This window comes from Giraffa tippelskirchi, chromosome 4 (genome assembly GCF_054371585.1).
Source record: "Giraffa tippelskirchi isolate mGirTip1 chromosome 4, T2T-mGirTip1v1.2.pri, whole genome shotgun sequence".
Taxonomy (NCBI): domain Eukaryota; kingdom Metazoa; phylum Chordata; class Mammalia; order Artiodactyla; family Giraffidae; genus Giraffa; species Giraffa tippelskirchi.
The window spans coordinates 626,084-653,280 of NC_137278.1; the positions used below are offsets into that span (position 1 = coordinate 626,084).

Below are 27,197 nucleotides of genomic sequence, written 5' to 3' on the forward strand. Positions count from 1 at the left end.
GGGGCCCCTGCCCAGCCATGAAACACACCAGGGTGTCTATGCCTTCCAGTATCCACGAGTACCGGCTGTCCAGCTGGCTGGGGCAGCAGGAGGACATCCACCGGATCGTGCTTTACCAGGCGGACAGCACACTCACACCCTGGACCCAGTGCTGCATCCGGCAGGCGGACTGCATCCTCGTCGTGGGCCTGGGCGAGCAGGAGCCCACTGTCGGCGGGGTGAGCTGGCTTCGGGAGTGCGGCAGTGGGCGGGGCTTCGGCGGGCGGGGCCGAGTAGTGGGCGTGGCCTCTCGGCTGCAGGCTGGGCAGGCCCTGGCTAGCCTGGCCTGCTCTTTTTCAGACCCGGTTTGTCTTTCTTCCTTTGAATGAAATATTTCAAGAACTCAGGAAGGGATGAATAGTAAGAACAAACACCTTGACATTTGCTCTCCACATTTTGAAAACATTTTCCTGTGTTTACCTCTGGCGTTGTTTTAGCAGGAGCAGGCAGGTATCTATGGTTTTCCCGGTATCACGTACGGATACTGTAGAGTTGGACTATAAAGAAAGCCGAGTGCCAAAGAATTGATGCCTTTGAACTGTGGTGTCGGAGAAGACTCTTGAGAGTGGACTGCAAAGAGATGCAACCAGTCAATCCTAAAGGAAATCAGTCCTGACTATTTATTGGAAGGACTGATGCTGGAGCTGAAACTCCAATACTTTGGCCACCTGATGCGAAGAAGTGACTCGTGAAAAGACCCTGATCCTGGCAAAGATTGAAGGTGGGAGGAGAAGATGATGACAGAGGATGAGACAGCGGGATGGGATCACCGACCGATGGACATGAGTTTGAGTAAGCTCTGGGAATTGCCGATGGGCAGGGAGGCCTGGCGTGCTGCAGTCCATGAGGTCACAAAGAGTAGCACACGACTGAGCAACTGAACTGAACCGAGACAGATACCATGAAGTAGGCAGTAGCCCCGCCCCTGAGGTGGTCTCTTGTAAAGCCAGAGTCTCACTTTACTGTGTGTGTCTCTGGCGCTGTTTTTATGTGAACACTGTTCTACTTTATGCCATCTTGGTTGGTTTGTTGTCCAGTCACTACACCGAGCCGGACCCTCTGCCGCCCCGTGGACGGCAGCCCGCCAGGCTTCCCTGTCCTTCTGTGTGTCCCAGAGTCTGCTCAGATTCATGTCCATCGAGTCGGTGATGCCCTCCAACCATCTCACCCTGTGTCACCCTCTTCTCCTCCTGTCTTCAGTCTTTCCCAGCATCAGGGTCTTTTCCAGTGAGTCAGCTCTTCCCATCATGTGGCCAAAGTATCGGAGCTTCAATTTCAGCAACAGTCCTTCCAATGAATATTTAGGGTTGATTTCCTGTATGATTGATTAGTTTGATCTCCTTGCAGTTCAAAGGACTCTCAAGAGTCTTCTCCAGCACCACAATTTGAAAGCATCAATTATTCGGCACTCAGCCTTCTTTGTGGTCCAGCTTTCACATCCGTATGTGACTTCTGGAAAAACCATAACTTTGACTATATGGACCTTTGTTGCCAAAATGATCTCTCTGCTTTTTAATACATTGCCTCGGTTTGTCATAGCTTTCTTTTCAAGGAGCAAATGTGTTCTAATTTCATGGCTGCAGTCACTGTCTGCAGTGATTTTGGAGCCGAAGAAAATAAAGTCTGTCACTGCTTCTAGTTTTTTCCCCTTCTATGTGCCATGAAGTGATGGGACTGGATGCCGTGATCTTAGTTTTTTTGAATATTGAGTTTCAAGCCAACTTTTTCACTCTCCTCTTTCACCCTCACCAAGAGGCTCTTTAGTTCCTCTGCACTTTCTGCCATTAGAGTGGTATCATATGCATATCTGAGGCTGTTGATATTTCTCCTGGAAATCTTGATTCCAGCTTGTGATTCATCCAGTCCAGAGTTTTGCATGATGTACTCTGCATATGGGCTTCCCTGGTGGCTCAGTGGTAAAGAATTCGCCTGCAATGCAGGAGCTACAGGTTTGATCCCTAGGTGGGGAAGATCCCCTGGAGAAGGGCATTGCAACCCACTCCAGTATTCCTGCCTGGAGAATCCCATGGACAGAGGAGCCTGGTAGGTTATAGTCCTTGGGATCACAAAGAATCGGACGCGACTAATGGGACTTATTAAGCACACAGGCACTCTGCATATAAACTAAATAAGCAGGGTGACAATACACAGCCTAGTTGTATTCCTTTCCCAGTTTGGAACCAGTCAGTTGTTCCATGTAAGGTTCTAACTGTTGTTTTTTGACCTGCATACTGGTTTCTCAGGATGCAAGTAAGGTGGTCGGGTATTCCCATATCTTTAAGAATTTTCCACAGCTTGTTGTGATCCACACCATTAAAGGCTTTAGTGTAGTCAGTGAGGCAGGAATAGATGTTTCTCTGGAATTTCCTTGCTTTTTCTATGATCCAACAGGTGTTGGCAATATGATCTCTAGTTCCTCTGCCTTTTCTAAATCCAGCTTATACATCTGGAAGTTCTCAGTTCACATACTGCTGAAGCCTATACCATCTTGAAATTTCCTTTTTTCCTCGATGCTTACACTTCTGAGTTTTGTCCATATTGTTTTACTCGTCTTATGGCTGTTTAGTTTCTATCTGTGAATGCCCCGCCATCTGTCTGCTCTGTCAGCGGACTGTGAAGTTTCCTCACTACACGCGTGTGCCAGGGTGTCTTCAGGGCACCCCCTAGAAACGCTGCTGAGCCAGAGGCTGTGTCTTCAGGTTCAGAGCTGCCGGACCCCACTCCAGTCAGCCGTGCTGCCAGGCAAGGCCTGGGGCTCTGTCCTCGGCGCCCTGCACCGGGGGTCCCGAGTCTCCAGCTTCCCTGGCGTCAAGAGGAGTCTTCGTCTCTGCTTTGTGTCCGTCCTCTGTTCTCATCTCAGTTCCGCCCTGTCCTGGGTCAGCTACAAACTCGTCATCTCTGCTGCGGGTTCCAGTTCTGCCAGGAGCAGTGCCCCTTTGCTGAAGAAGGTTGCAGCGTGTGTGTGTTCTTCTGTTAGAGAAGCAGAGGGCGGTGCCTTCCCTGCCTGCAGACAGCTCTGCCCGCAGAGCTCGGCGGGCATACAGCCGCAACCCCCGGGGCCCGGCTTCACAGAGGAAGGGCTGAGCGCACTACAGCCGGGCCGGTGCCACGACCCGTGTGGGCTGGTGGACGAGGCGGCGTCCAGCCTGGGGCCGCCGTGGGCCGCCCTGTGCTGCCCATCGGCCCTGTCCTGCCCAGGGCCGGGGCTCTGCTGGGCTGGCTGACTTGCGGCTCCACTCTCCCTCAGCTGGAGCAGATGCTGGAGACTTCGGCCGTGCGCGCCCAGAAGCAGCTGGTACTGCTGCACCGGCAGGACGGGCCCGCGCCGGCCCGCACCGTGGAGTGGCTCAACATGCGGGGCTGGTGCTCTGGCCACCTGCACCTCTGCTGCCCTCGCCGGGTCTTCTCCGGGAGGAGCCTGCCCAAGCTGGTGAGCGGGGGCCCCAGGCCCGCGGCCTGCTTCCTGCCCTCCCGCCACCCCGACCCCAGCCGCTGGCGCTGATTAGGCTCTTCCTTCTGCTTGAGCCTGACTGTTGCCTGGTGGCCCCTCTGATGGAGGAGCCCCCACCTGGGGCCAGAGCCGAGCCCGGGGCTCAGGTCGGCCCTGCCGCCTCCTCGGGACAGGAAAAGCCGCAAATCCTGAGGCGCCTCCTCCTCGGGGTCCTCAGCCCTGGAGACCGGCACGGGCTGCAGTGGAAGCGGGGGCCCTGCAGCACGGTGGACACAACTGACTGTGGGGTCGAGGCCCAGACGTCCAGGCCCCACACACCGTCCACATGGGGTGGCAGGTGTCGGCTGGGCCCAGGGCCGTGGGGCCCTCCCAGGCGAGCCCAGGCACTGAGGTGTCCTGGAGACAGCTTTGGGTCAGGTTGGCCCTGTCTGCTGGCCTCTCTGGTAGGTGGAGCTGTATGAGCGGGTCTGCCAGAGGCCCCCGGACCGGCACTCGGACTTCTCCCGCCTGGCAAGGGTGCTGACCGGCAATGCCATCGCCTTGGTCCTTGGGGGGGGGGGAGCAAGGTGAGTCCCTCTCCTTCCCATGCCCTTCCCTGCATGTGAGTGCGTGGATGTGTGGGTGTGTGTAGGAGCATGGGCAAGAGTGTGTGTACGTGGCTGTGTATGTGGGCGTGGGTGTGTGTATGGCTGTGGGTGTGTGGGTGCATGGGCGTGGGTGTGTGCGTGGCTGTGGGTGTGCATGAGCGCGGGCATGGGTCCTGTGAGCTCCCCACGCACAGGTGTGGCCCCTCCACACAGGCCGCGGGAGGGCCTGTCTCCTCCTGGTTGTCTCCTCTTTCCTCTAACCTGCAAGCGAGCTTCTCTCCACTTTATGAAACAGGGATCTGCTCTGCTCCTGCTCCTCTGAAGCAGCCATTAACTCCTTGGGCTGGTGGGCGGGCTCCTCAGGGACGTTGAGCCCAAACGACTTGAACCCCAGCTTGCCCTGACACCTGCTGCCCTTCTCCTGACAGGTGTTAGAGAGAAATTTACACGCGGGGCAGAAATGGAGGGCAGGTGTGTGGTGAGGATGCGACAGGCCCAGGCCGCCAGGTGAAGCGGTGGTGTGTGGAGGGGCCCTGTGCTGGATCCCTGCCCCCCGAGGGCTGGTCCCAGGGCCGGGGTGCCCTGCAGGCTGGAGCCCGGGCCCCTGGCCGCGGGGGACACCACGGCACTCCCTGGGCTGGCCGCTGTGTGCCGCTTCCCTGGTGCCGGCCTGGCTCGTGGTGCTGGCCGCCTGTCCCTGGGGCCCGGTGGAGGGGCCTGGCTCGCCACCTCCCTTGGCTGGAGGACACCCCTCCCGGAGTGAGCTGGAGGAGAGAGGGGCCCAAAGGCGGACGCCCCTTAGAGCCAGGGTGGGCGCCCACGCTGCTCAGCTCCTCCACTCCTCGGCAAATCATAGCTGGATGAGGTCTGAGAAATAATGCAGATGAGCCTCGGAACTGCTTGTCTAACTGGACTCACGCTCCTCGCTTCCCTAGGACTGGAGATGCTGAGGCTTGAAGCTCTGGCCCGAGACCCTTAGGGAAGGGAAAGTGGGCTGGATGCTGGTCCGCCGCTCTTCCTGAAGACCCCGCCTCTTACTCCAGCTTCCTCCCTGGTTTCATCTTCCTTCACAGGCCATGCTGCTGCCTGTTGCCGCCTCTGAGGGCCTCAGGCCGCTGGGAGGGACCCCACGGGCTGCCAGCAGGGACCCCACGGGCTGCAGGCACATGGAGATACTGGTGTCCTGACTGCGGCCTGGCCTGGGTGGGGGGTCAGTGAGCACGCCTGTTCATCTTGGGTAATTCAGAGGCATCATTAGTGCCATGTTTTTACTTGAAAGCTGAGCTAGTGGGCCTGGAAAACCAGGCGATTTGCTCAGTGTTGCCAGGTTAGGGGGGCACTCAGGTACTTTCTGTGGACTGGGACAGTGAGGTGCCTGGAGCAGCTGGTCCAGACTTGGACCTGGTTTGCTGCAGCATTTTTAATGAAAATTTCATCAAAGTGGCATTTAGTAAGGCCCTGTAGTGTTTGTGTAACACACAGTGCCTTCTGCCCATCCTGCCTGTCAGCAAATCCAGAGTTGTCCCAAGACAACATTCTGCAGACGTTTTAGCCGCTCCACAGCTGTTTCCTCATTTACATTCTCTGTTTCACACCAGAGCATAGTTGATTTATAATATTGCATTAGTTTCAGGTGTGTGGGAAAGTGATTCAGTTATACATCAGTTCATTTCAGTCACTCAGTCGTGTCCGACTCTTTGCAACCCCATGAATCGCAGCACACCAGGCCTCCCTGTCCATCACCAACTTCCGGAGTTTACCCAAACCCATGTCCATCGAGTCGGTGATGCCATCCAGCCATCTCATCCTCTGTCATCCCCTTCTCCTCCTGCCCCCAATCCTTCCCAGCATTAGGGTCTAATGAATCAACTCTTCACATGAGGTGGCCAAAGTATTGGAGTTTCAGCTTCAAGATCAGTCCTTCCAATGAACACCCAGGACTGATCTCCTTTAGGATGGACTGGTTGGATCTCCTTGCAGTCCAAGGGACTCTCAAGAGTCTTCTCCAACACCACAATTCAAAAGCATCAATTCTTCGGCACTCAGCTTTCTTTATAATCCAACTCACATCCATACATGACCACTGGAAAAAACCATAGCCTTGACTAGATGGACCTTTGTTGGCAAAGTAATGTCTCTGCTTTTAAATATGCTATCTAGGTTGGTCATAACCTTCCTTCCAAGGAGTAAGCATCTTTTAATTTCATGACTGCAGTCACCATCTGCAGTGATTTTGGAGCCCAAAAAAATAAAGTCTGACACTATTTCCACTGTTTCCCCATCTATTTCCCATGAAGTGATGGGACCAGATGCCATGATCTTAGTTTTCTGAATGTTGAGCTTTAAGCCAACTTTTTCACTCTCCTCTCTCACTTTCAAGAGGCTCTTTAGTTCTTCACTTTCTGCCGTAAGGGTGGTGTCATCTGCATATCTGAGGTTATTGATATTTCTCCCAGCAATCTTGATTCCAGCTTGTGCTTCCTCCAGCCTGGCATTTCACATGATGTACTCTGCATGTAAGTTAAATAAGCAGGGTGACAATATACAGCCTTGATGTACTCCTTTTCATATGTGGAACCAGTCTGTTGTTCATGTCCACTTCTAACTGTTGCTTCCTGACCTGCATACAGGTTTCTCAAGAGACAGGTCAGATGGTCTGGTATTCCCATCTCGTTAAGAATTTTCCACAATTTATTGTGATCCACACAGTCAAAGGCTTTGGCATAGTCAATAAAGCAGAAATAGGTGTTTTTCTGGAACTCTCTTGCTTTTTTGATGATCCAGCGGACGTTGGCAATTTGATCCCTGGTTCCTCTGCCTTTTCTAAAACCAGCTTGAACATCTGGAAGTTCACGGTTCACGTATTGCTGAAGCCTGGCTTGGAGAATTTTGAGCATTACTTTACTAGCATGTAAGATGAGTGCAATTGTGTGGTAGTCTGAGCATTCTTTGGCATTGCCTTTCTTTGGGATTGGAATGAAAACTGACCTTTTCCAGTCCTGTGGACACTGCTGAGTTTTCCAGATTTGCTGGGATATCGAGTGCAGCACTTTCACAGCATCATCTTTCAGGATTTGAAATAGCTCAACTGGAATTCTATCACCTCCACTAGCTTTGTTCGTAGTGATGCTTTCTAAGGCAAGGCAAGTTGGAAGTGGTCAAACAGGAGATGGCAAGAGTGAACGTTGACATTCTAGGAATCAGCAAACTAAGATGGACTGGAATGGGTGAATTTAACTCAGATGACCATTATATCTACTACTGTGGGCAGGAATCCCTTAGAAGAAATGGAGTAGCCATCATGGTCAACAAAAGAGTCTGAAATGCAGTACTTGGATGCAATCTCAAAAACGACAGAATGATCTCTGTTCGTTTCTAAGGCAAACCATTCAATATCACAGTAATCCAAATATATGCCCCGACCAGTAACGCTGAAGAAGCTGAACTTGAACGGTACTATGAAGACCTACAAGACCCTTTAGAACTAACACCCAAAAAAGATATCCTTTTCGTTACACGGGACTGGAATGCAAAAGTAGGAAGTCAGGAAACACCTGGCGTAACAGGAAAATTTGGCCTTGGAGTACAGAATGAAGCAGGGCAAAGGCTAATAGATTTTTGCCAAGACAAGGAACTGGTCATAGCAAACACCCTCTTCCAACAACACAAGAGAAGACTCTACACATGGACATCACCAGATGGTCAACACCGAAATCAGATTGATGATATTCTTTGCAGCCAAAGATGGAGAAGCTCTATACAGTCAGCAAAAACAAGACTGGGAGCTGACTGTGGCTCAGATCATGAACTCTTATTGCCAAATTCAGACTTAAATTGAAGAAAGTAGGGAAAACCACTAGACCATTCAGGTATGACCTAAATCAAATCCCTTATGATTATACAGTGGAAGTGACAAATAGATTTAAGGGACTAGACCTGATAGACAGAGTGCCTGATGAACTATGGACAGAGGTTCGTGACATTGCACAGGAGACAGGGATCAAGACCATCCCCATGGAAAAGAAATGCAAAAAAGCAAAATGGCTGTCTGAGGAGGCCTTACAGATGGCTGGGAAGAGAAGAGAAGCGAAAAGCAAAGGAGGAAAGGAAAGATATTCCCATCTGAATGCAGAGTTCCAAAGAATAGCAAGGAGAGATAAGAAAGCCTTCCTCAGCGATCAATGCAAAAGAAATAGAGGAAAACAACAGAATGGGAAAGACTAGAGATCTCTTCAAGAAAATTAGAGATACCAAGGGAACATTTCATGCAAAGAAGGGCTCGATAAAGGACAGAAATGGTATGGACCTAACAGAAGCAGAAGATATTAAGAAGAGGTGGCAAGAATACACAGAAGAACTGTACAAAAAAGATCTTCACGACCCAGATAATCACAATGGTGTGATCACTCACCTAGAGCCAGACATCCTGGAATGTGAAGTCAGTTATGCATAGACACACATATATATTCTTTCCCATTGTGGATTATTACAGGATAGTGAACAGAGTTCCTTGTGCTACACAGCAGGACTTTGTTTTTGTCTTTTTCATTTTTTTCAGTTCTAAATTATTGAGTTCTAAGCCCGCACAACCATACACAAAGTTAAACTCTGTCCATGTCTGTCATCTGGTCTCTGCTTCCTCCTCAGCTCAGGGTCCCGGGTGGCCCCTCCCTGTCAGCCAGTGCGCACCGTTGGCGCTCTTAGACGAGGTGGGGCTTGCCCCTGCGGAGCCGTGTCTCCCCTGGAGTGATGCCAATGCCGCTGCCGCGTGCACACCGTCCGCCCGGTGCCGCTGCAGGCCCCGCCCCCTCTCGCGCGCTTGCCCGGGGAGCTCTGCTGTGCTGGGCAGCGGCCTCCTCCCGGGGACAGTTCGAGGCGCTGCCTTGGAGTTTCTGTCCCTGTGATCTGGGAGCTGCCCCGTTTCTGTTTCCAGCTCCATTTCTGGGTACCGTGTCTTCCTCCGTCTCGCTATATTCCTGATTCTGTTAGAGTTCATCCTCTAGAAGTTTCCTTGAGAGCAGATGCCCGGAGCCAGCTTAGCAGAGAGTGTGCTGCCCGGAGCCAGCTTAGCAGAGAGTGTGCTGGTTCTGTGCGCACTTGCAGGACAGTCTGCTTATGGGATTCTGGGTGGAAGTGGTTTCCCTGGGAATTCTTCCCATTGTCCGTGTAGCTTCTGGGATTGCTGTGAAGTTCAGTGTCATTTTGTTCCCAAGGCCTGTTCCTCCTGGGTCTTGCAGGCGAGTCTGTTCATTCTCGTGTTTCTGAAAGCACCTGATGAAGTGCCTGGGTCTCGCAGTTTGAGTTTCTCTGAGATGATCAGAGCTCGCCTGCTGAGTTTCCCGCCCTGTGCTGGCCTGTGTCTGCGCGGTCTGTGAGCCCCGTGTGCATGGCGTTGTCTGTGAGCCCCGGCTGCACCTGTAGCATCGCTGCCTGGACTCTGGGCTCCGCGCTGTGCTGGTCCTCCTCTGGCCAGTGACATTCGGGTTGTGGTCTAGGTTTGGTTACTATGCACAGGATGGCTGTCAGCATTTGCACATGAATCTTCCTTGTGGGATGATGCCTAGGAGCAGAGCCACCTCTGCCTGGAATAGTTGAATATATTCAACCCCCCGAAGGCTGTGAGGGCCTGGGCTGCCCATGTTTCTGTCACCCTTGGCCTTGTCAGGGCGAGCATGGCCACGCTCCTGGTGCCGCTGTGACCTGGTCTGCTTCCTTGAACTCGGGCTCCGGGGCCTCCTTTCCCAGTGGCGTGTCCTCTGCTGTTTTGTTGGAGGAGTTGTGTGTAGTCTGAATAGAAGTCTTGTGCCAGATGTATTTATTACTGACACTGTCTCCAGTCTTTGACTTTTGTCTCCTAGTGGCTCTTTTCGACGAGCTCATTTTAACCTGGTGAAGTGGGATCTCCCGGGTTCGTACAGTCTGACTTCTGGGGCTCTGGGGCTCTTGCTGGGCCCTCATCTTCTCGAAGCTTCTGGGCCTGCAACCCCCCCACAGCTGCCACCTCTGAGTGGGGAGCTCTCGGTGAGCCAGGGTCTGCTCCCTCACATCGCTCCCTCCCTGCTAAGCTGCCACGGCGTCCGACTCAGATACAAGCACCTGCCCAGGTGTGGGCTGCTCTGGGCGCCTGCTGTCCTGACTACACTGCACGCCGTCTCCCTTGCCCTGGCTTTGCAGGGAGCCTCTGTAGGAAATCATCAGGCAGTGTGATTCCTTCACACTCCCTCTCCTTGAAATTGTTTGGATTGTCCTCATTCCTCTGCACCTCCGTGTAAATTTTAGAATCATCCAAGTATTTTATGGGTTTTTGCTATTGTAAATGGTCTGCTTTAAATTTCATTTTAAATTATCTGTCGCCAGTATGTAGAAATATAAATGATATTTGTCAATATGTCGTCTTACAACCTTGGTAAATTCACTTCTTCTATTTCCTTTTTTGTAGTTTTTTTTGCATTTTTTATATATACAGTTATGTCTTCCGAGAATAAATATAATATTTCCTCTGTCTGTCCAAAGTACATACACGCCTTTGCTTCTCTTCCTCGTCTGTTGCACTGGTTAGAGCTTCCGCACATCTGAGCAGGTGTTGAGTGAGCCCTTGCCTTGCCCGCGGCGTCAGGACCGCATTCCCTTTAATGGCTGAGTGCCGCCGCACAGCTGCTGGTCTCCGAGACCCCTTTTACCAGACTGTGGGAGTGCCTTCTGTTCTTAGTCGACCGAGTTTTTATCACGGGGGCTTGTTTTTCTGGGTCTGTGGGATTGTGTGATTTCCTCCTTTATCCTGTTGATGTGATGGGTCACACTGAGTGATGCTAGCGTCACCCCCTTGGGACAGACTCATCGGCCGGTGGCCCTGCGGTGTCTGCCCTGCCCTCGGGTCCTCGCCTGAAACGCAGGCCGGTGTGTCTGCCGCCGCTTCTGGTGTCTGGAAGGTCTTATGTGGCTTGCGCCCTTCTTCCCTATATGTTTATACAGTTCACTCGTAAAACCATCTGGACATGAAATTTTGTGAGTATTTAAGAATTAAAACTTCACTTGTTTTGATGGTTATAGGACTATCCAGGTTTTCTAATTTTAGTGTCAGGTCTAGTAAGCTATGTTATTCATAACTTGGGTGTGTCCATTTTATCTGATTTTTCCTACTTAAGACACAAAGTTAACGCTAACTTCTTAACTGGAGTGTCTGTACGGGTGTTCCCCTTTTCAGTCCTGAGGTTAGTTATGACGACCGTCTGTCTCCCTCCTCCTCTCTCTCTCCTTCTCTGTCCCTCCCCCCACCCCGTCTCTCTCTCCCCCTCTCTTTACTTTTCTGGATCAGTCTTACCAGGAGCTATCAACTGAATTCGTATTTTCAAAGCACCTACTTGTAGCTTTCAGGGTCATCTCTATTATGTTTGTTTTCTGGTTCATTAATTTCTGGTCTTTATTATTTCCTTAATTTTACCCTCTTCGATTGAAACTTGCTTCTTTCCTGACTTACGGGCCAGCAGACCTTGTCTGTGAAGGGCCGGGCGGTGAGGCCGCGACCTCGCAGCCAGCGCGGGCAGGGCGCGGCTCAGAGGTGCTGCCCCTTGAAGGGAGCATGCCTTTTTGTTCTCGGTCTGGTCTGAAGGTCTCCTCACCTCGGGTCGCCAGCACTGTGGGAAGGGTGTGGTTTTTAATTTATGCTCTGCATTTCGAATGCTTCTTGAACCCAAGGCTCGATGTCAGTCGTCGGTTCTAGACCTTCCCGACCTCCCTGTCTCTCAGGTGTCGCTCTGTCGGCTCCTACCATCCGTCCCTACTCCCACTGCGGCCCCGGGGTCTCTGCTCCTTGCAGGTGGTGTTTCTGGTTGTGTGGTGGTCGCCCCGCATAAGTGGGGAGGCGAGCCTTCGCCTGCCCCGGAGCCAGCACCAGCGCCCCCACAAGGAGGCTGAGTGCTAGCTACCACTCAGGAGCATCGCTGCCCCTGTCTGAGTTGCCACCGTTGCCCCACTTCCCATGACGTGTGCAGGACATGGGCGCTGAGGGGTGGTCAGGACAGGACGGCCATCCTGGGTCCTGGCAGGCAGAGCGGGCGCTGACTTCCTGCTCCTGTGGGTGTAGAGGCTGTGCGCAGGTGGGCATCATCCGGGCCCTGACGGAGTGCGGCATCCCTGTGGACATGGTCGGAGGGACGTCCATCGGGGCCTTCATGGGCGCCCTGTACTCTGAGGAACGCAGCTACAGCCAGATCCGCATCCGGGCCAAGCAGTGGGCGGAGGTGAGGCCCTGTAGGGGCAGGGGCGGCGGGGGCCTGGGGACTGGCGCCCCCTGCAGGCGGCTCTGCAGCGTGGCTGGGGGAGCGGGGAGGGCACAGCAAGGACTTCAGTGCTGGAGGCGGCGGCGGCGCTGGTGCCTGGTCTTGCTGTAAAGGTGCCTGAGGACAGGTTAATGCGCCCACAGTGCACCTCACATCCACGCCCGCTGGGGCACCAGTGCTGGTAGGCAGGCGGGGGAGGCCTGGGCCTGGGGGTCTGTGTGGCAAGGGCAGGGCAGGGCAGGGTGCACAGCTTGAGACCCGCCCGTTCCAATTCGTGCAGATTGGGGGCTTCGGAGCTGTCCGCTGTTGTCTGGCACCTGGCCCTGAGATATTCAGGCTTGGTGTGTGGGGTAGATAGAGGGGGTTGGGTGTGGTCTCTGGAAGAGCTGGGTGGGCCCTGGGCTGTCTCTCTCCCTGGGTATGTGAGACCCCAAATGTCAGAGAATAAGAAATACACGTTGTTGATAGAGTGGGCCCTGTAGTGAACGGGTGCCAGAGGACAGTCCAGAATCTGGGGCCCGAGTGGGACGGAGGGACGGCGGGGGAGAGGGTGCTTCAGCTCGCCCTCCCAAAGGCTCCTCCCAAGGGGGGCAGGACGGAGCCCTGGCTGAGACCGTGAGAGGGCTTGGAAGTGGCATTCTCATTTTTAAAAGAAAAGGAGACGGTCATGCTCTGCGCAGAAGCTCTCAGAGCGGGCCGTCTGCCCAGTGCTCATGTCCCTGAGGCCCCTGTCCCTGAGGACAGCCTGCGAGGGCAGTGGCCCCAGGGGACAGTGAGGGTCCGTCCTCAGTGAATATCCTCAGTGAGGGCCCAGAGACAGCAGGGCAGGTCTCCCCCTTCTTCACCTTGCTGGTCTGGGGGTGTGGGAACAGCCATGGAGCTTCGGGCCTGATGTCCTGCCATCTGGAGTGTTTTCTGGGCCACGGGAGCCTGCAGAGCAGCCTCTGCGCGGGTGTGGGGCTGGAACCTGGGGGGCGCCCTGCGGCCCTGCCTGTGGGCCCGTGGAGGGGCGTGGTGGGTGGCTGTGGTGCTGAGCAGGGCTTCCTCAGGAGGCAGAGGCTCGTTGGCCACAGAGGACCCCGGGGATGCTGGGCCGTCCTGGGCCCCCGTCCTCCGAGAACACGTGTGCTCCTTCTGCTCGTCCCGGTCCCCATGTGAATACGTGGGCACGTGACCCCCCTCCACCTGCAGCCCCTGCCTGAGCTTTGCCCTCCCAGGGTCTGTCTGGGGAGGGAGGAGGCCCCTTCCTCTTCACCCCGAGCCCTGAGGGGTCAGGCGCTCCTGGTCCTGTGCTCACAGGCCGAGCTGCCCAGCCTCACTGAGGAGGGCAGGCCTCTGCTCCCCAGGGTCCCGGCTGTGGAGGTGAGGCCCTTGGCAGGGCCCTGCCTCTGTCGGGCAGATGGAGCGCGTGCCCTGGCACCCGGAGACGGGCAGCGGTGGGCGTGCAGCCGGCCCTGGGCCTGGGTGGCCTCGTCCCAGCATGCCCAGAGCCAGCCCCTCTGAGCGGGCAGCAAGGGTCCAGTCGGTCAAGCCTGCCAGGGGTCAGCAGCTGCTCCCCTGGGACCTCCAGGCCCTGCCACTCAGGACGTGCTGTTTGCTCCCCCCAGGCCCTGGGTGCCTCCTGGAGGCCCCTGTTGTGCTTGCAGGGAGCAGGTGTGCCCGTGTGCCCACCCCCTTCTGATGCAGGCTCTGGGTGGTCCCGCGGGGTTGGCTGCTGCCTGTGCCTACGGGCAGGGGTGTGCGCCTCTTCTTCTCTGAAGGGGCCTCACGTGTGCCCTGTGTGCCCCCCCAGGACATGATGTCAATGGTGAAGACCATGCTGGACCTGACCTACCCCATCACTTCCATGTTCTCAGGGGCTGGCTTCAACAGCAGCATCTGCAGCGTCTTCAAGAACAGGCAGATCGAGGTGCCTCCCCCCCGCCCCCCGTAGAGACTGCCCTGGGAGTCCCAACAGCGTCCACGGTCTCAGCCTGCCTGGGTCTGGACGCCCTGGGCCCTGAGAATTGAGGGCTGGCAGCTGGGGTTGGCCCTTCTGAGTCCTGTCCCCTCACAGGATCTGTGGATCCCGTACTTCACCATCACCACAGACATCTCTGCCTCCGCCATGCGGGTCCACACAGATGGTGAGTGCCTCCTCCCAGGGCGTAGGCTCCCAGCGGGGGCGGAGTAGCTCCAGGGAAGGGGTGCCCCCCAGAGGAGGCAAGGGACTCAGGGAGGTCTGAACGACTCTGCTGCGGGCCGGAAGGCTGAAGGGTCCCCAGTGGGGGCGGGGGCAGAGTGGGGCATGAGGGTCATGGCTGTGTACAGATCGCACTCAGGGCCTGGCACTGCTCGATGGGGATCCTGGGGAAAGCCAACCCATGGGTGGGCAGCTGAGGGCCCTTTTCCAGGCCAGAGTGTTGGGGAGCCTCTTGAAATGAGTCTGGTTGGAAGTGAGTGGGGTGGCAGAGCCGGCAGAAGGTCGTGGCCAGGGGAGATGTGGGGAGGCCCGGAACAAGTCCGGCCCCGCCAGCTCCCTCCGAGGAGGAGGGTGCCCAGGAAGGGTTTCATCTGCCTGGCCTGGCACCCTCCGCTAGGCCAGGTGTGCAGGGGGCTCAGGGTCTGTGTGAGCGAGGCTCTGAGCTGCCGGCAGCGGAAGCCTTCTTCCCTCTCCTGGACCCCTCTGTACGCCCTTCCAGGATCCCTGTGGAGGTACGTGCGTGCCAGCATGTCCCTGTCGGGCTACATGCCCCCACTCTGCGACCCCAAAGACGGGCACCTGCTGATGGACGGGGGCTACATCAACAACCTCCCAGGTACTGGGTGGGTGGGGAGGGGCGCCTGCCTGCCTCGACCCCACAGCTCCGTGTGCCCGTCGGCGGGGCAGTGCCGGAGGTGCGCAGACAATGCTCCCAGCAGATGGCTCCGTTGCCAGCTCCGCGGTGCTCAGAGCTCAGAGCAAGGCCAAGTGGCGGCCGGTGCAATTAGAGCCCATCTGTGCCCACAGCAGGAACTAACAGCCTGCAGGTGTCGGGGCTGCTGTGGGCATGGCCTCTCCTGGGGCACGCTGGTCACCTGTTGCACAGCCCCTGCCCCGGCCTTGGTGTGACAGTGGAGAGGAGACCCGCCCCGCAGGCCTGGTGCTCCCAGCGCCTCTCAGGCAGGGCTATGCCCCAACCCCTAGCTCTGCCCCAGCCTCCCCTCAGCTGTGCTCCCACCCAAGGCTCTGCACACCTGTCCCCACTGGTCACCAGGCCACCTCCTCCCCAGCCGATGTGGCCAGGTCAATGGGGGCAAAGGTGGTGATCGCCATCGACGTGGGCAGCCGGGATGAGACAGACCTCACCAACTACGGGGACGCGCTCTCAGGATGGTGGCTCCTGTGGAAACGCTGGAATCCCTTGGCCACGAAGGTCAAGGTGGGCCCACCCCCGCCTTCCCTGGCTGCTCCTCCCCACGCCCTGGCACCCATGTCCCTGAGACCCTGAGACGGGCAGGGAGGGTCCAGCAGGGGGTGGTCCCTGCCTGCCTGGGGGAGGTGGACATGCATAAAGGCTCCAGACCCCCTGGTGAATGCCCGGCCCCCCGCAAGTCCAGCAGAAATAGTCTTCCCATGGGGGAGGGGAGGCGATGGAGGGGCCAGGGAGGAGACAGTGGCTGTGCCCAGACGGAGGCCAGGAGCCACGTGGGGACAGGACAGCTGCACTTAGTGGCTGCGATGTGGCAGGTGTTGAACATGGCTGAGATCCAGACGCGCCTGGCCTACGTGTGCTGTGTCCGGCAGCTGGAGATGGTGAAGAGCAGTGACTACTGCGAGTACCTGCGCCCCCCGATTGACAGCTATGGCACCCTGGAGTTCAGCAAGTTTGATGAGATTTGCGTGAGTGTCCAGGCCGGCTGCACCCCCGGGCCTCCCTGCCCTCCCATCCCCGTCATGGGGTTCCCGTGTGTGTGCAGGAGGTGGGGTACCAGCACGGCCGGACAGTGTTTGACATCTGGGGTCGCAGCGGTGTACTGGCAAAGATGCTGCAGGACCGGCAGGGGACGAGCAAGATGAAGGCGTGGGACGTGAGTGCCTGAGCGGGCGGCCCCCTACCCAGCCCACCGTGACCCTCCCAGGGGCTAGAAGGCAGGGGCCTCTTCTGACTCTCCACCCGGGAAGTGCTCATGGGGGGAGGACGGTGCTCTGGGTGGGTGCTGCTCAGGACTCCACCCACCATCCACGACCCCTCCGACTTGGAGGCTGGGACCACAGAGGGTCACAAGAGGGCGGGGTGCAGTCAGGAGCAGGTCAGATGTCGTCTTTGCCTCCGCCCCAGGTCCTCACCTGCCCCAATGCCTCCTTCACGGACCTTGCTGAGATTGTATCACGTATCGAGCCTGCCAAGGTGGCCGCAGTGGACGGTGAGTTGGACTCCGAGACATACATGCCCAACAGCTGAGGGTGGTGGTGGCAACGTCCCCTCCTGACCCTCACTCTCAGTAAGCTGCCCTGGGCACCAGGCTCCCTCTGGCAGCTCCTAGACCTGATTGGCTGCACAGCGGGACCCCTGCCTGTGTATGGCCCCTGCCCCTGCTGCTCAGGAGGTGACCCACATGGCCCTGCTCTCTGCCCAGATGAGTCTGACTACCAGACTGAGCACGAGGAGGTGCTGCTGGGCGGCCCCAAGGACACATCCGTTGACTTCCAAAGCGCCGCGGCCGACCTGGGCTCCGACTCGGTGAGCTGCCTGGATACCCTGTGCCCCTTGGCTGAGCCACCCACTGAGGGCTCCAAAGCATGCCAGCTGCTGCCTCCCTGCTGCCCTCCAGGGTTGCCCCCACCTTGACCTTGGCCATGTGCTGTTCACTAACAGGAGGATGAGCCCTCACTTCGGCATCAGCACCGAGGTGTGGCTTCCCCCAAACCGCCCGAGGGCTCCTCAGCCCCCGCTCTCTGACCAAGATGGGGAGAAGGTTCCACCCTGAGGCATCCTGAAGCCAGCACCTCCTGTGGCTCCGTCTCAGAGGGCCTAGCTCCTGCAGCTCTTCCAGCCTGCCAGGAAAACCCGCTGGGGCCCAGTGTGAAGTGTCACTCTGGGGCCACTCTGCCCTGGCCTCTCCTGGAGGGCCACTGGCCCTGACATCCCCTGCACACGCAACAGTCATAGGGGCTGTGTCAGCTCTTGCGGCCTCTCCTGTTGGAACCCTCGTGTTTCTGCTTTGCCTGTCAATAAAGGTAGATCTGATTATGTGGGACATGTGGTCCCTGTGCCGAGGTCCCTGGGGCCGGGGGCCCCGCCGAGATGAGCAGTTCACAGCCCTGACCCTGCAGGGTATAGTGTTGCCTGCCCGCCTGTGAGGTCACCACGTGGGACTCCAGGACCCCAAGCCAGGCAGGCAAGGCACCCAAGATCGGGATGGTGCTGGTATCCGCCCAACCAAGCATGAAGCCCTCCGGAGCTCTCAGGCGTTGTTCCCACTTTGTACACACAAGATTCTTCCCTAATATGACGCGGGCACTTTGCTTCTCAGATCATTAAATAGCGCCAGGGAGTCCTTTTGTACAAAAAAAGAGATCGGTCAGGCCTTGGACTTCGGGGTCCACGGTCTCTGCAGGTCTCCGAGCGGGGCACGTGGGTCTGCCAGAGCAGGGAGCCCCTTGACCAGAGGGCCTGGGACCCTGTGGCCAAGGGACAGCAGGCCTCGATTTCCCGGCTCCGGAGGCAGCGCGGAGAGGGCAGAGCCGGTTGGTCCCGCCCCGCGCCGCGGGTCCCTGGCCCCGCCCACTGTCGGCGGGGCGGGCGGGGCCTCGCCGGCCCCGCCCCGCTCTGACGCCAGGTGGGCGGGGTTTTACCTCCCTGACGTCGCGGTGGGCGGAGCGCCACCCCCTGGTCTGGCCGTCCTGTCCGGTGCAGCGGGGCGCGCGGAGGGCCCCGGAGCTGCCATGCGGGTTCCGAGCCCGAGCCCGAGCCCGATCCCAGTCCTCGGCGCGGCGCGGCACCCTCGACGGAGGCGGCGGGCGCGGGGCGCGCTCTGAGGTCTGGGGATGCGCCGCCGCCTCGACCATGGGCGCCGTCGCCTCCCGGAGGAGGGCGCTAAGAAGCGAGGCCATGTCCTCGGTGGCGGCCAAAGTGCGGTGAGTGCGGCGGGCCGCCCGCCGGGGCCAGCGCCGCCCCCGCCCTGTCCCGGTCCTTGCAGCATGCGCGTAGTCGGCGCCCGCCCCCACCTCCGTTCGGCTCCCCTCCCTGAGGGTGCGGTGGGCGAGGTGCCCGACCTCACGACCCCCACACGCACTGGGCGGCCGGTGCTGGAGGGAAAGCAGACCCGGGCCCCACCTGCAGGTCCGGCCAAGATGCACGGGGCGCCAAGGGTCCCCGGAACTGCGACCTGCCAGCCCTGGGCGGTCTGAGGTGGGATGGGAGTGCTTGCTGGGAATGACCCCTTGAGCCCTCCCTTGCGGGTGCAGAGGGCGTGGGTGGGGGCGCCAGAGTGGGTGGTGTGCCCTAACGGCGCACCCCGCTGTCCACCCCCTCAGAGCAGCCCGAGCGTTTGGCGAGTACCTGTCCCAGAGTCACCCAGAAAACCGGAACGGTGCAGGTAGGGGCACGTGAGGCAGTGCCAGGAGCTGGTCCACCCATAGCTCCTAATCTTGGGGAGGGTATGCTGTCTCCTGTCCAGGCAGACACAGCCCTTGCACACTGTGTGGTGTGAGCAGGCAGCTACCACCCTGCTGGGCTGGCTTCCTCACGCCCCCTGCCCTCCCTGGCCCAGAGCCCCAGGAGGAGCTGCGAGTCACTCATCACCATGGCACCCACCCAGCCTGGGCCGTTGGCATGGCAACAGGCCTCCTGGCACCCCCCAGGGCTGGCACCACTGTCTCTGGGGGCCAGCTGGTGGGGGGGAAGGGAGAAGTTGGCACTGGGCACACGGGCGCGGTGGCAGGCTGGGAGGTGGCCTGCCTGTTCCTGCCCCCATCACCCACAAGTAGCACAGTCTGTCCCCCATACGCACATAAGAGGGGCTTGGGGCCCTGATGGAAGTCGAGTGTGAGCCTCTGAGGCACAGAGGCTGAGAAGGCCCTCCTGTGAAGTTGTTAGGGCCCAGGGTTTGGTCAGCAGGCCAGGCACCCGCTGGGTGTTCGTTCCCTGCCTCCAGAGCACCAGGAGATGGGAGGGCAGGACCAGCAGGCTGCAAGCTCACCTGGTGCCTCTCCCCCAGACCACCTGCTGGCTGACGCCTACTCTGGCCACGACGGGTCCCCCGAGATGCAGCCGGCCCCTCAGAACAAGCGCCGTCTCTCCCTCATCTCCAACGGCCGCTATGAGGGCAGACTTCCGGAGGAGGCTGCCAGCGGGAAGCCGGCTGGTGAGGGCCCCCAGCCCCGCGTGTACACCATCTCAGGGGAGCCTGCCCTGCTGCCCAGCCCGGAGGCCGAGGCCATCGAGCTGGCTGTGGTGAAGGGGCGGCGGCAGCGGGAGCAGCACCCCCACCACCACAGCCAGCCCCTGCGCGCCAGCCCAGGAGGCAGTCACGAGGACGTCAGCAGGCCCTGCCAGAGCTGGGCGGGCAGCCGCCAGGGCTCCAAGGAGTGTCCCGGGTGCGCCCAGCTCGCCCCCAGTCCCTCCCCTCAGGCCTTTGGGGTGGACCAGCCGCCTCTGCCTGAGGCTACCAGCCGCCGCAAGAAGCTGGAGAGGATGTACAGCGTTGACCGAGTGTCTGGTGAGGGGCTGGTCGGGGGCCCGGGCAGCCTCCTCTGCAGCAGCAAGCGCTGGGAGGCGCGGACAGTGCAGGGCGCCCCAGTCACCGCCCGCAGGTGGCGTCCTGCCGCCACAGCCCACGCCCAGTCAGGCTTCACGGCTGGTTTCAGGCTTGCCGGCCCCAAGTCATGCCAAGCGTGCTTCCCCAGCTGGGGGGCCGGGAGAGTCCTAAGGGTGGAACAGGCAGCAAGCCTGGTTGAATGGAAAGGTGGGGCTGCCTTCCGGGAGTCCTGGGGGACAGTCCCTGCCCTGGCACCCACCCAGTGGGACTCCTGCTCACCAAGGGAGGCACATAGTTGTCGGGGGCCTGGCCAGCTAGCGGGGCCCCGCGCCAGGATTGTCGAGCAATGCGCATGGCTGAGGAGCTGTGGAGGCCTGCAGTCAGGAAGAGGCCGCCTGGGACATTCAGGGGGCCCCATGCTTCTGGGCTCTGAGCCCGTCATTTCCCGTAAAGCAGAATTCTACCTGGAAGACCCACCATGTGCTCTCAGGACACCTCTTGAGCCTCCAAATCAGCAACTCAGAGGGGCATCAGGGCACAAGCCAGGGGTGCGGGCATCTCCAGGCCCTCGTGCTCCTCTGAGGAACACAGGCCAGGTTCTGGGACGGGGTCAGGGAATAGAGTAGAGTGACCTTAGCCCACCCTGTCTAGGGGCTCTAGGGCCCCTGGGAAGGGTCAATCTCTCCACCTGGTGAGGGCCTCCACCAGGAAGGTCTGGGAGAGGGGAAGGCCAACCAAGTGCGCCCCAGTGTCTGGGCGGGAGAGGAGGCCCTGGAGCCCCAGGAGAGCCTGCAGCCACTGGCCCTGACCCGCCCCCTGGCTTGAAGGAGACGAGTCAGTGCTTTTTCTGGGTGCCCTGGAGGCCGGCTGTGCTTTCCGGGGAAACACGTGTCAGCTGTGGGCAGGAGGGGGAGAGCCAAGCAAAGACGAGCGTCACGAAGCCGCCGAGCTGTCACAGCGGGAACAGTTGAGCGGGCCTCGGAGCCTGCTGGCCCGGCGCCGGGGCCCCCACCTGGGATGGGTCTAGGGAACCCTGTGCTCAGGAACATCCCCCCCGGGCAGGTGGGGAAGGGCTCAGGAATCCCTAAGCCACCCTAGTCACTGCCCCTTTGGCCTCTTCCAGATGACGTCCCCATTCGTACCTGGTTCCCCAAGGAAAACCTCTTCAGTTTCCAGACAGCAACCACAACTATGCAAGCGTGAGTTGTGTCTGCTGTACGTGGGGCTCAGGCCAGGGGCCTCTTCCTGCTGTTCAGGAGCTACTGCCCGGAGCCCACCTGGGCAGCCGCTACTGAGTGGCCCCCCGTTCCGCCCGCTCTGCCTGAGTGTCAGCCTGCAGGAAGGCGGGCCCGGCTGTTCCCACCCCCACCCCGTCCCCACTGCCCTGTCCCGTGCGGTTCCTGCAGGCTGTCCGTCCCGTCTCCTGGGGAGCGGGCAGGGGGCTGCAGCTGATGCAGTCACCAGCAGGGGTGCTTCTCCTGGGCTGCTGCCCAGCTCTGTCCTCATGTGCGCTCCAAACAGCGGCCTCCTTGCGTTTGCACACACAGTGAGTGATCACAGCTTAGTCCCCTGGAGGGCCGTGCTTTTGACCATCGCGCGGCTGGGTGTCCTGTTGAGGAGCTCCCCCCAGGGGGGCACTCTGCTCCAGTGCCCCCACTCTGAAGACGCTCCCTGCAAGCCTCCTTGGAGAGCGCGCTGCCACCCTCCGGCTGGGCGGGGGCCACTGTCTGCTGCGGGTTCCAGCGGGGGCAGGGCACACAGTCAGGCCTCTGAGCAGCCTGACCAGCATCTGGTGGCCTGGGCCACCGTGACCTCAGCATCTGCTGCCCTTTCAAGGACTAACCCGTGGCATAGCTGGTACCCTGCCGGTGCCTGGGGTGCCTGTGAGGGACCCTTCGAGTCAGTGACAAGAAGGAAACGAACCCCAGGGGGTCAGAGGTCTGAGAATCTCTGCTCACTCTGTCTTCTCTCTCACGCTGCCGTTTCCCGCTGCAACTCCAGCATCTCGTAAGTACCACGAGGCCCTTGAGCCGAAGGGCATGGTGGTGGTCCCTGGGGAAGTCTCCCACCCCCCCCAAGTAGGTCGGGGCAGGCCAGGGACCTGGGCCTTGGCCAGCAGGGTGTGCTGGGTCCCAGCAAGCACCGAGCTGCACCAGAGCCTGCTGGGAGCTGGGCTGAGGACAGGGCGAGGCAGGTGGGGCCCTCTCTCTGGCCCAGGGCCCTGGACGCCTGCGGGCCCTGTACTCGAGCCTCCGTCCCCACGTCGCTGTCCCTCCCGCCTGCGGCCGAGGGCAGTGCTGACTCGTGGCGGTTTCCCAGGGTGTTCAGGGGCTACGCGGAGAGGAAGCGCCGGAAACGGGAGAATGATTCCGCGTCTGTAATCCAGAGGTAGGGCCTGCCAGCCACTCGCCACCAGGGTCTGTCTCTTGTCTGTTCTGGTCTAGCCTGGGCCCCCCCAGCCCAGCGGAGCTGATGGGGAAGGGCGGTGGCGACCTCTGGCCTGGCCCTGCTCTGGGGACGCGGCAGGCAGGGGGGTCACGTGGCTGAGCTCCCAGGCCTGCGTGCTGGGGACACGCTGAGACCGGAGCTGCAGCCGGCTGGCCTGCCTGCGCCTTTCTCGGGCCCTGGAAGCCCAGAGCTGTGGGATCAGCAGTCAGGCTTACCCTCCCAGCCCCCACCTCAGATGTGTCTGGGAAGCTTGCCTGTCCCTCTTGCAAGTGGGGCCTTGGCAGGACACAAAGTTTGGGGTTCAAGAGACCTGCCTCTGAGGCGGCCTAGGGCCACAGCATCAGAGGTGGGGGCATCTGCTGGCCCCAAGCCCACCTCGCGACGGGCTCCGCTGTGCTGCCTTGGCCGTCGTGTGTGGGAAGCAGGAACACTTGCCACTTGGGAAGGGGGTTGGGGGCGGTCAGAGTGTGCCTGTGTGCACGGAGGGAAGGCAGGGGAGGGCAGCAGGGATAGGAGACCCAGTGCACAGGGCCACCGAGGGAGCCGGCCTGGGAGGAGGGCGGCGGCAAGAGGAAGCCTAATAACCTTGTCTGTGTCCTGCAGCCAACGGCCGGGAGGGCTGGGGGAGGAGAGGGGCCGGGCAGGATGGGCCTGTGGGGGAGCTGGGGGCGCCGGGAAGGCGCCCCTCACGGAGAGGGGCGAGGTCGGGGAGGGGAGCACGCGGGCGGGCGCCCACCCCCCCGGCGGCCCTCACCCGCACCCCCGTGCTTCCACCCCTAGGAACTTCCGCAAACACCTGCGCATGGTCGGCAGCCGGCGGGTGAAGGCCCAGAGTAAGGCCCAGAGTAAGGCGGACGGGCGGGGGGGCGCTGCTCTCGGCCGACTGGGGCTTGGCGTGCTGCTCTCTGCGCCCCCGAAGCGGGTGTCCCCAGCGGGCACCTTCCCACACGCAGGCTCCGCCCAAGGACAGGGCCCCGCCCCTCCACGCAGACTCCGCCCGTGTCCGCCTTTTGCCCCTCTCCCACCCGTCCCGTTGCAGCAGCATCCTGCGCCCTCCAGACCCCACTGGCCCGTGTCCTGCCCGGCCCCCGGTCCCGGCCACCTCGCGTGGCTGCAGGCCGCGTCCCTAATGGGTTCTGCTCTCACTGCAGCGTTCGCCGAGCGGCGCGAGCGGAGCTTCAGCCGGTCCTGGAGCGACCCCACCCCCATGAAAGCCGACACCTCTCACGACTCCCGAGACAGTAGGTGCCCGGCGCCGCAGGCCGGCCCACCTTCCCCAGAGGCTCCCCTAGGCCCCCAGCCCCACGCTCCCAGCACCCGGACGGCTAGGCTTCTGCGCTTCCGCTGAACCTCGGTTTATCGGACTGAGGGGGGCGCTCTGACACCTCCAGTCTTCTGGGTAGGGGTAACTAAGGGCCAGGGCTCGCTGCCTACCCTGTCTGGTGCCCCTCACGCCAGAGACCTGCAGCGCCTGATTTCTCCTTGGCCCAGACACCAGGTACACCGGGCTGGAACTGACACCTGCCCCCGCCCCCACTGGCCTTGCCCTGAGGCCCAAAGCCTTCGCCGCCTGGTGGCCTCCAGCTGGTGTCAGCAGCCCGGCTCGCCTTCAGCTTGGCTCTCTTACCCGCCCTGGGTTTCTTGCTGGCCTGGAGGACCCTATGGGATATGGCTTGCTGGCTCTGTCCCTTGCCCATCTCTGGGGTTGCAGCCAGGGTGGGTACTGCAGGTGGTCCTCAGCCTGGCGGCACATCCTGCCCTCCAGGTAGTGACCTGCAGAGCTCCCATTGCACCTTGGGCGAGGCTTTCGAGGACCTGGACTGGGAGACTGAGAAGGGCCTGGAGGCTGTAGCCTGCGACACTGAGGGCTTCGTTCCCCCCAAGGTCATGGTGAGGCCGGGAGCAGCTGCTGCTCGGTGGTGGGGGCGGGGTGGGGGCGGCTCCAGGATGGCCGGGGCCCTGAGGGCTCCCCTGTTGTCTGCAGCTCATCTCCTCCAAAGTGCCCAAAGCTGAGTACATCCCCACCATCATCCGCAGAGACGACCCCGCCATCATCCCCATCCTCTACGTGAGTGCCCCCAGCCCCATCTTGGGTCGGGTCGGGGATGCTGCCTGAGAGGGGCTCTGACCTGGAGTCCTGTCTCCCCCAGGACCACGAGCACGCAACCTTCGAGGACATCCTGGGTATGTGCCCTCTGACCCCTCTGCCTTCTGGTCTCGGGGCTGGGGGAGGGTGCGCACAGATGGTGGGGGCAGCACTCATACCCCTCCCTCCCCAGAGGAGATAGAGAAGAAGCTGAATATCTACCACAAGGGGGCCAAAATCTGGAAGATGCTGATTTTCTGCCAGGTAGGGCTCAGCCCTTCCTGCCCGGGAGTGGGGCAGGGGTGGAGGATGCCACCTCCAGGGACGTGCACGTTTGCGTCTACACGTGTTGGCGGAACAGTGGTCAGACAGCCCCAGCTGCGGCCCCTCCCGCTAACCGCAGGCTCTCGCAGGGCGGCCCAGGACACTTATACCTGCTCAAGAACAAGGTGGCCACCTTCGCCAAAGTGGAGAAGGAAGAGGACATGATCCAGTGAGCGGGGCACGGGGGGCTGTGTCTGCCGGGGTGCCAGGTCCCCTCTCACTTGGGGGTCGGGCTGGAGGCCGCCTGTGACCACCCCTTCCCCACCAGCTTCTGGAAGCGGTTGAGTCGCTTGATGAGCAAAGTGAACCCTGAGCCGAACGTCATCCACGTCATGGGCTGCTACGTCCTGGGGAACCCCAATGGGGAGAAGGTACAGCACCCCGCTTCTCTGCAGACTCCCGTTCGGTCTCAGCCCTCCCAGAGAGATCCCCGGGCCTGGCCCCCACCAGCTGGGGCTTCCTGCTCTCCAGCCCCGTTTCTCCCCGCGGCTCTCTTGCTCTTCCTTCCCTGCACTGAGTCCACTCCCTCCTTGCAGCTCTTCCAGAACCTCAGGACCCTCATGACGCCTTACAGGGTCATCTTCGAGTCCCCCCTCGAGCTGTCGGCTCAAGGTGAGCGCTGGGCTGGCCCGGCCGTGCCGGGGGCGGGGTGGGGGGCGTCCCCGCGGAGCGGGGGCGTCCCGGAGGCGGAGGCGTGACTGAGCGCGCCCTCGCCCCTCTCGCCTCAGGGAAGCAGATGATCGAGACCTACTTTGACTTCCGGCTGTACCGCCTGTGGAAGAGCCGCCAGCACTCGAAGCTGCTGGACTTTGAGGACGTTCTGTGAGGGGCGGGACCGCCGCCCTGCCGCTCCCTCAGACCGGCGCCGGGCTGGGCCGCTTGGGTCCCGGCCTTCACGGCCACTTCAGGGCATCTCAGACGTCGCTCAGGTTCCCTCCCAGGGCTCCGGTCCTCACGTGGCCGCGGGTCTCAGCTGCCACCGCCCTCGCACCCCGGAGGAGCCGCCGCGGCTGGCGGATGCTGCTCGGGCCTCGCCTGGAGGCTCAGCGCTGGGGCGGTGCCTCTGCAGGTTCATAGAAATAAGTGCAATTTTCTACCACCCCTGAGACAATTCAAAGAGAAGCAGCGTTACTAGTTAACTAGTTAAGTGCTACGTTACTAGTCATGGCGTAGATCACCCGGCTCAACGTGTGTCCAGGACCCTCTGCCTCAGCTCCCCAGCCCTGCCGTATCCGATCACCAGCACCAGGGCGGCCCGTCTGCCCGGCCTGGCTCCGTCCCCGGCCGAGTCGCTGATGGTCTGTGCTTACGCTGCCCTCGCCCCTGCTTCCCTGACCGCGGCGCCAGCCCGCGGGGGTGTCCAGGGGAAGTGGGGGACATGCCTTCCTTTCACTCTGAGGGCACCCTGGGTGGAGCCAGGCCCTGCCTGCTCCCCGGCCCCCTGTACCCACGCGGCTCCCTGCTGCTTTCCGGCTCAACTTCTGGCGGCCGAGCTCTGAAGGCCTCTCCCGGTGCAGGGGCCCAGGGTCTTGGCGGGGCCTGCCGGGGCTGGGTCCTGGCGGGTGAGACCCCTGCGCCAGCTGCATGGGGGCCTGGACCCCGCAGCCTGGCCCAAGCGAGGGCGGGGCGGCAGCTGGGCTGTGCACACACAGCCTGCCGCCGCCCAGCGGGCGGGCCCTTGTACATAGCTGGCGCTCGGGGGCTGGCCCCCCTGTGCAGTCTGGTCTGAGACACCCAGTTGTGCCCCCAGGCGAGGGGAGTGGGGGCTCGTGCCGGGCTCTGAACAATGTACGACACCCCGTAGAGTGACCATTAAATCGGACCCTCCGCTGCGGCCGCTGCGTGCGTCTCCTCTCTCAGCGCCATCCACTGCCTCCCTGGACCCAGAAGATTCTGGGCCTGCTGGTCTGAGCTTGTTGCTGTGGGGGCTGTCTGTGTACCCTGGCCCGGACTGAGGGGCAGAGACCGCTAGGCCTGCCCCACCAAGGGCACACTCCGTAAGAGGTCTGAGGAGGAGGTTCCCAGGGCTCTGAGAAAGGGTGTGGGGAAGAGGAGGTCCTTGAGAGGCTGCCGGCGGGCCGGTGGTCTGCAGATGAGGGCAGAGACACTGCGCCCCGCAGCCTCTGCCCCACCCCTGCGCACAGAGCTGAGGGCTACGGGGTCAGCAGTGCAGCCACAGCGGAAGGCCAGGAAGTGATCACAGGGCTAGCTGGCCATCCCCATGTGTGCCCTGTGCCCCCTGTACCCAGTGGCCAGGATGT

At 60.4% G+C, this 27,197-nt stretch overlaps 2 protein-coding genes across 72 annotated transcripts in view; both read left to right on the forward strand.

Moving 5' to 3' along the window:
* Positions 1–17,576, forward strand: part of PNPLA7 (patatin like domain 7, lysophospholipase) — a 70,414-nt gene extending 52,838 nt beyond the window's left edge. For 32 of the 41 annotated variants that reach the window (XM_081593244.1, XM_081593226.1, XM_081593248.1 and 29 more), the window contains 13 exons: positions 50–218; positions 3,287–3,469; positions 3,938–4,056; positions 12,161–12,317; positions 14,149–14,265; positions 14,413–14,482; positions 15,038–15,154; positions 15,609–15,757; positions 16,066–16,218; positions 16,296–16,406; positions 16,658–16,742; positions 16,956–17,059; positions 17,195–17,576. In XM_081593244.1, coding sequence (XP_081449370.1) covers positions 50–218; positions 3,287–3,469; positions 3,938–4,056; positions 12,161–12,317; positions 14,149–14,265; positions 14,413–14,482; positions 15,038–15,154; positions 15,609–15,757; positions 16,066–16,218; positions 16,296–16,406; positions 16,658–16,742; positions 16,956–17,059; positions 17,195–17,278 — 1,618 coding nt within the window. In that variant the 3' untranslated portion in view covers positions 17,279–17,576. The remainder of the gene's footprint in view (positions 1–49; positions 219–3,286; positions 3,470–3,937; positions 4,057–12,160; positions 12,318–14,148; positions 14,266–14,412; positions 14,483–15,037; positions 15,155–15,608; positions 15,758–16,065; positions 16,219–16,295; positions 16,407–16,657; positions 16,743–16,955; positions 17,060–17,194) is intronic. The other 9 variants (XM_081593257.1, XM_081593258.1, XM_081593259.1 and 6 more) reach the window with 3 other exon arrangements.
* Positions 17,577–18,186: 610 nt separating this feature from the next.
* NSMF (NMDA receptor synaptonuclear signaling and neuronal migration factor) lies at positions 18,187–26,770 on the forward strand. 31 transcript variants are annotated; one of them, XM_081593261.1, is made up of 16 exons: positions 18,187–18,456; positions 18,856–18,917; positions 19,539–20,285; positions 21,202–21,277; positions 21,915–22,085; positions 22,398–22,466; positions 23,307–23,359; positions 23,678–23,767; positions 24,292–24,416; positions 24,511–24,594; positions 24,677–24,710; positions 24,806–24,876; positions 25,026–25,105; positions 25,205–25,307; positions 25,473–25,548; positions 25,665–26,770. In XM_081593261.1, the coding sequence occupies exons 1-16, from the start codon at positions 18,386–18,388 to the stop codon at positions 25,760–25,762; spliced, it is 2,010 nt and encodes a 669-aa protein (XP_081449387.1). In that variant the 5' UTR covers positions 18,187–18,385; the 3' UTR covers positions 25,763–26,770. The 31 variants fall into 31 exon arrangements, 28 of the variants coding, with proteins under 28 accessions (XP_081449387.1, XP_081449394.1, XP_081449401.1 ...); XM_081593268.1 differs by having other exon boundaries at positions 19,539–20,039; XM_081593275.1 differs by having other exon boundaries at positions 19,539–20,039; positions 22,080–22,085.
* Positions 26,771–27,197: the final 427 nt, after the last annotated feature.